Source organism: Bidens hawaiensis, unplaced genomic scaffold (genome assembly GCF_021521415.1).
Source record: "Bidens hawaiensis isolate Kalapana, Puna unplaced genomic scaffold, B.hawaiensis_p1.1 tig00031497_1, whole genome shotgun sequence".
NCBI lineage: Eukaryota > Viridiplantae > Streptophyta > Magnoliopsida > Asterales > Asteraceae > Bidens > Bidens hawaiensis.
In genome coordinates, this window is record NW_027495319.1 from 27,030 (window position 1) to 34,314 (window position 7,285).

The window sequence follows — 7,285 nt, forward strand, 5'->3', positions numbered from 1 at the left end:
ATTAGACTAGTTTGTACTTAGTCTATGTGTGTGTATAGGGCCGCATATGTAAGCCAAGATTCTAAGGGATCTCGGTGGGCTTTTGGTTGTTATTGGGCTATTGGGCTAGTGTGTTGGTTCCCTATATATAGAACACTTTGTATAGGGTTTAGTCTTGTTCATCGAGTTGTTTGTTTTGGCTGTCTAAGTGCTTTACTAGACGTGTTTTGTAATCATCGTGCTTAAGCGTCCGACGTATAATAATACGTGTGTTTTGAAGCAACTATTGTGTTACTCGTTTATGTTCTTTTTTGTTCTTGAATACCTAGTATTGGAATTCCGCACCAATACTTGGTTCGTTGATAATTGTAGTGATCCAGATTCGGGACTTACAAAGTGTATGAACCCATTTGTTGGAGATGTCAGCGAATGGAGTTCATCTCCCATAAATATGTAATTTATCGTTGGCGAATGTAAGTTATCAGTGTATTTAATCAGTCCAAAGCTTCGCTACTATGTCGAATTTTCTCCGTACACACACACACACACTACACATAGTTCACACGTCTGATCATATAATCAATACACATACACTCAGACTAGATCTGAAACAACTTTCTCAATATCTCATCCTCTTAAAGTATGGTTCAATATAATGGGTATGTAGTAACTGGAATGGGGAAAGCATTGCGATTCAAACTATTGGCAAAGAGGATTTTAATCCAAGGAAAGTGATGCGCATAAATCCCAATTAGATGTGGGATCTAATTACTTTATTGAAGGGTTTGAGGAAAGTGTTGGAACATGTTATACGAATTATGAAGATTTAATCGGTCAAAGTAATTATCTTGAATAAAAATTATTAGACTCCGTTGTTTTTATATCTAATTCATGTACAATTCGATCTCTTTTTCCTTTCCATCTCATTTTGTTTTAGTTAAAATACGAAAAACCTTGGTGATTCATGGATATTTCAACTATCACATTACATTATCAAAAATAAATTGTTACATCGAAGTCTTTTAAGTTGTTAAACTTGAAGGAACTCAAACAATATTAACGTTTTTTTAAAGTTTGTTTATTATAAGACTATGAGATGTGACCAAGTGAGGATGACATCCTACGTGAACAAAAATGATAAGAATGATCTCACTCGACACCATCCCTCTCTCATTCCCTTCACTAGTGAGGTGATGAGCATGAGAAATCTCACGTGGCTCACAGAGGGGTGAGCAATAACCGAATCGGTAACCGAAACCGAACCGAAAACCGACGAAACCGAACCGATATAACCGAAAACCGAATTAACAGAACCGAACCGAACTCTTCATTTTTTAATATTTTCAAGCATTTTTTCCTCTATTTCATGTATTATATATATATTAATAGTTTAACGCTATCATTTTCATGTATTTATATCTCCATTTCATGTTCTAATATCTCAATTTTATATATTTATACCTTCATTTCATATAGTTATGCATTCATTTCATGTATTTAAACATTCATTTCATGTAATTTAAAGCAAAATTTTAGCCCAAATTTGATACCGGTTATTAACCGAAATTAACCGAACCGAACCGATAACCGATCGGTTAGGTTGGGTTAATGCTTATAACCGAACCGAACCGAACCGAACCGTGCAAACCCCTAGCTCACAGAGCCCCCCTCCCACTTCTTGCCTAGTCTTCTTTTTTTACTTTTCATTTTTCCATTACTTTTAGTTTTTAAATAATATAAATAAATGAATGCTCAGGAATGATGGAAAATAATGTGCATGGATTAAATGATATGGTTGATAGTGAAAAAAGTGATGTGACGCTGGCATAGAAGATAACGAAATATACAACATAGCCTAAAGCACCAAACATATATCATTTCAGTAATTTAAAAAACCTAAAAATGTGTCTCCAATAATAAATATTTTGGCACTACTATGGGCTAAAACCATTAGGTGCATAACGTGTATGTAATAACACACACACACACTTGTTTCAACAACCGAACATACACTTAATAATAACAAGTGGGGACTGGTAAGATACTCTCTCTACTCCAACTGACGTCGAACATGTTTTCCTACAATGTTCATCATGTTTAGACAACACCTTTCTTTTTCTTTCTTCCTTTGACGTCTGTCGTCATTATTTACCAATCTGCCTGCACTGAACCAAACCAAACCAAACCAAACCAAACCACCTTCCTCTCCTAAAGTACAACCACTCTCCCCCACCGCCATTAATTCTCTCTCTCACCCAGAAACCATGTTCGCCGTTTCACCCACCGGAATTTTTAACACCTGGCGGCGGCCGCCGACGGTGTTCAGAGTATCGGCGGGGATTTTCCCGCCGTTTCTACCGAAGGAGGTGGAGAAGATTAAGGATCCGTGTGCTCGGAAGTTGGCGGCCAGGATTGAGAGGCTGCCGGTAGAGGTAAATGACAATGAAAAACCCTGTTTCTAATTTGTATCGAATTAAATGGTCCTATTTTCAACCTAACTTCCAGAAAATATACAATGCACTTTTTTTTTCTTTTCTTTTTTTAACTTTTGGGGCTAGGCTAAAAAATTTACTAGTAATGTGTGTTTTAGAATTTTGATATTGAATTTGTTGTCTAGTAGAACAGTTATTCATGTGTATTATAAATTATTATGTAAATATATATTAGTACTTCAAATAAAAGTTATATACGTATTTTTGGTTTGTTTAGGTTCGCGAGCCTAGTTGAGCTTGAAAAGTGAAGCTTGGGCTAGAGCTTGTTTGTTATATGAACTCTACAAGCACAAGCTCAGACTTGAGCTCGTTTAAGCTCGGATCAATCGAGCTTTTAGCAAACCGATCTCGAGTAGCTCACGAGCAACTTGGCTCGTTTACACCCCTAGGTGTGAGATGGTAGTTTGGAAATGCCCAAATCATTTTTATTTGGAATACTAAAAGAGATTATGTGCATTTTGTAAGCTTGTTTTTTAGTGTGCTTGGTGTCGTTTAATCTGGGGTGCTTCTCTAAGTTTTTGGTATAAATGTTTCATTGGCACACAAAAAATAAAACTTTTAACTGCAATACATAGTAACAAGTAATTGTATCGCTGCATCATGTGTTTTACACTTCTATTACAAATTCGTTACACCTTTCATTCATGAATATACTAAAGTGAAAGTGCACATCAATTTCTTATTCACAGCTTACCGTCTCAGAGAATTGCATTATGAGTAGTTGCGTGAAACCAATGATACAAAACGCAACCAATCCGATTGTTCTCCTTCACGGCTTTGACAGGTACACATTCATTGACTATATATATTTTTATTTTTTTGACTTATCAACAAATTTGCAATGAATCCCTTTTTGACAACATTTTCATGCTAAATCATATATTGAACCGTTGTTATTAATTTATAATACACCATACATTTAATTTCTTTCCGCTTTTAGAAGGCACTTTAGAATTATTTACCCATAGCAGTTTATATCATATATTCCTTTTATTAAAAGGATCATGTTAAAAGTCACACTTTTAATTAAGCTATTGATTTTTTTTTGAACGACGGAAATTATATAAAGCACCGATTAGCAAGAAACTAGCCGGGCACAAACAAGAAGTTAAGCTATTGATTTTAACTGTTATTCTTCAGTTCTTGTTTAGAATGGAGATACACACTTCCGCTTCTTGAGCAGGCTGGATGTGAGACATGGGCAATTGATATTCTCGGATGGGGTTTTTCTGATTTAGGTTGTTTTTGAATCCTTTTCCATCTTTATATACCGTGTCTTTTGATTGTATTATTATAACATAACTTGTTGGTTAATCCTTTTTCTTTATATGTTTTGTTTTTTAAATTTCAGCAGAAAAGCTTCCACTATGTAATGTAGAATCTAAGCGGGATCACCTTTATCAGGTAAAATCATGTTGCAAATTCTTTGTGCATGTTTGCCGTTTTCGTGTTGTGGGTCTTGTTTGTTATTATTAGTATCTATTTTTCTGTTATTTAGTTTTGGAAGTCCTACATTGGAAGGCCTATGGTGCTAGTTGGGGCAAGTCTTGGAGCTGCGGTTGCAATCGACTTTGCTTTCAATTATCCAGAAGCAGTAAGTACAGTAGAGGTGGAAAAATGGGTGGGTTGGGTAACGGGTGAGTTCTTGATACTTATCAAAACGGGCCGGGTTGACCCGAAACACTTTTTGTCAATTGCATTTTTGTTTCTTTTTCTAGTTAATTGGTGTGTCAACTCTAATTTTAAAAGTTGTATGTATCGTTTAAACAATAGTATAGTTTATTGAATAGATGGTGGGCTAAAACCATAAGAAAACAAACATACTTTCTTATTTTTTATGAGAAAATCCCTAAACACAATTTAGCTGCATTTAAGTCCTTAAAAACTTATCTAGAATGCACATACTTGTGTAAAAATATTTATATTATTTACTTATTGCCTCTAAACTTGTCAAAAATAATATTTTTCAAAAAAGTTGAATATCACTTCATCAAAATTTAGCTATTTTAAGGGATAAGCAGGTATTATAGTTATATTTTATATTTTTTCATAAGTATGTACTTTTCAATATGAATTAAGGACTTTAATTTTTAATTTTTTGTATTATCAACCCTAGAATGATTTACGAGTTTTATGCATTAAAATTTACACTTTCGAAACTTTCAACCCATTTGGCCATGCTAAGAGATAAAAACATAATCTAAATCAACCCATGCATAAGTCAACGGGTCAAAATTGCCATCTTTATAAAGTGACACTCTTCTCGACTTCATTTTTGTTTCGTTGTGTTTTAATGTTTTTACAGGTTGATAAGCTAATATTAATCGATGCAAGCGTTTACGCAGAAGGCACGGGAACCCTCTCTAGGTTACCAAAATTTGTAGCATATGCTGGTGTGAGTATGTCAATATGCGACACATTATCTTTATTATATAACTCACCCTTTTGTTTTTCTTGATTTCCAAAGTGTTTGAGTTATTAAAAATTAAAAATATAAACTTTGTACTACTATTACAAATATAAAGGTAGAGGTCACACAAAAATAATCAGGTTTTGGGTTTTCATGTCCCATTTAATTAACAATTCGTGTTCGGGTCAAACCATTATTTATATTAAAAAATATAAATAATTTTTGTTTTATGAATTATTTGACCAGGTATCCGTGTTAAAAAGTTTCCCGTTGCGTCTTTTTGCAACTTCTCTGACGTATCATTCCGTGCCATTTAATGCTTGTTTAGATTGGACTCGTGTAAGTTCGTAATTTTCTTTTTGAGATTTGAAAATTTTTGACATTTAGTGTTCCAATCTGACAGACACCTTGATTTAACTGTTTGCAACTGTTCTAGATAGGACGGTTACATTGTATATTAGATTGGTGGGAGGAAGCAACGGTTGAGTTTATGATTAGTGGGGGGTACAATGTAATTGCCCAGATTCGTCAGGTTTGTTATGTTTATTCTAGAGATGATTAGTTTTTCTGTAAATACTTGTCAACTGAGAATAAAAAACCATATTACTTCAATATACTTCCTCTGTCCCTTTGAAAGTGTACGCATTTTCTTTTTAGTTTGTCACATTACAAATGTCCACTTTCAAAATTTATTAACTAATTTCCTAGTTTACCCTTACACAATCAATCATTCAAACTTTCTTAAATTTTGTCTTTTATATATGTCAAGGGCATTATAGTCATTTGTTAAGCAAAAATTGCAATCATTCAAACTTTCTTAAATGTTGTGTTTTTCAAACTATGACACTTGTAGAGGGACGGAGGGAGTAATATTTTTGTAAATAGATGATTTGGGAGGTTTTATTAGTTATAAATGTGTACTTTTGGGCGACTTTCAACCCGTTTATTTTAAGGTGTTTTTTAGTTACCCGTTTCTTTTTAAGTTGTATTTTTTATTTAATTCGTTTGGCCTGATATTTCTCCATGCAACTCAAATCAACCCATTAATATAAACTACAGGTGTGCATGGGTCGGTTTGGACTCAAACCGAATATTCGGTTTCGATATTTTTTAGGTTTTTTAAAAAGTGTTCGGTTTCGATTCCGGATTTTTTTAGGTTGTTTGAAAAGTGTTTGGTTTCGATTTTTTTGATTTTTACAATGGGTTCAGTTCAGTTTTGGTTTTGTCGTTTGGGCTTGAAATTTTTTGGACGAAAAAATGGCCCAAAATAATGAATTTGTTCTAAAACTTCAGCCTACATATTTTTTAATTAAAAATTAGTAATTGATTATTACACGTTTGACCCTGATTTTACATTATTTAATTATTTTATAAACTACTTAAAAGTCTTTTTTTTTTTTCAGTTTGGTCTGGGTTCTTGGTTGATAACAATTCCCTAAACCGAACCGAAAAATCAGCGGAAAACATAAAACCAAACTGTCAGTTTTAGATTGGGTTTGGTTACACGGATTTGTTGGTTACGGTTCAGTTATTTTGGTTTCATGCACACATTATAAACAGTGAAACTAATCCAATATATTATGATGGTGCACCAGATTCAGAAGAGAACACTCATAATATGGGGTGAAGATGATCAAATAATCGACAGCAAGCTAGCAGTGGTTAGTACTTTTATATCAAACAACATATAAAACCATGTGTAACACTAATATTATTATGCAGCGATTACATTGCGAGCTTCCGAATGCAATAATTCGCCAAATACCAAAATGTGGTCATATCCCGCACGTTGAGAAACCCGAAACTGTTGCAAACTTGATCAAGGATTTCATTGAGACCAACGACACTCCCGTTCGGTTGTTTTCAAAGCCGGAAGAGAAGGTTTTGGTTAGTCAACTTGAATAGTTGAAGCGCGCGTGAACATCTTCGCGTGCAAGTTGAGTGTGTGTTAGGAATGGTTCATTATATAGAGATCTGGGATTATGTAAATAATTGATGTAAGATTTAATCATTCTTCCAATCTTATAAGTTGTAGTAACAGGATTTGTTTTATTCAGTAAAAGAGTTTATAGATTTATTTGATTGTTAAACAGTTGATTTGTTGGCCTGGCTGTTCGAAGTTCGAATTAATGGTCCAAAACGATGTTAAGGGTAGGTCTGATTTGTTACTAGGGTGCTAAACGGGCCATGTTCGTAGGTTGGTATGTCGAACGCGGCCCAAACACAAGATTTACATGAATTTAAAATCGTGTGGGCACAGGAGCACGAATATGACTAACGTGACGCATTTGACATGAACTTTATACTAATTTTATTTTGGAATTTTTACGTATATCCCCTTATTAAGATCACTAATTACATATTTTCCCAATCAATAAAACCAATTTACACATTTCCCCTTTTC

General features: G+C 34.0%; 1 protein-coding gene across 1 annotated transcript; it reads left to right on the forward strand.

Annotated features, from left to right (window-relative positions):
- The first annotated feature begins 1,999 nt into the window (after positions 1-1,999).
- Positions 2,000-7,017, forward strand: LOC143582215 (alpha/beta hydrolase domain-containing protein VTE7-like). Its single transcript, XM_077064833.1, has 10 exons — positions 2,000-2,411; positions 3,161-3,255; positions 3,612-3,709; positions 3,826-3,875; positions 3,970-4,065; positions 4,777-4,866; positions 5,128-5,220; positions 5,318-5,413; positions 6,477-6,542; positions 6,604-7,017. Exons 1-10 carry the CDS (start codon positions 2,244-2,246, stop codon positions 6,784-6,786), a joined length of 1,035 nt encoding a protein of 344 aa, XP_076920948.1. The 5' UTR covers positions 2,000-2,243; the 3' UTR covers positions 6,787-7,017.
- The last annotated feature ends 268 nt before the right edge of the window (positions 7,018-7,285 follow it).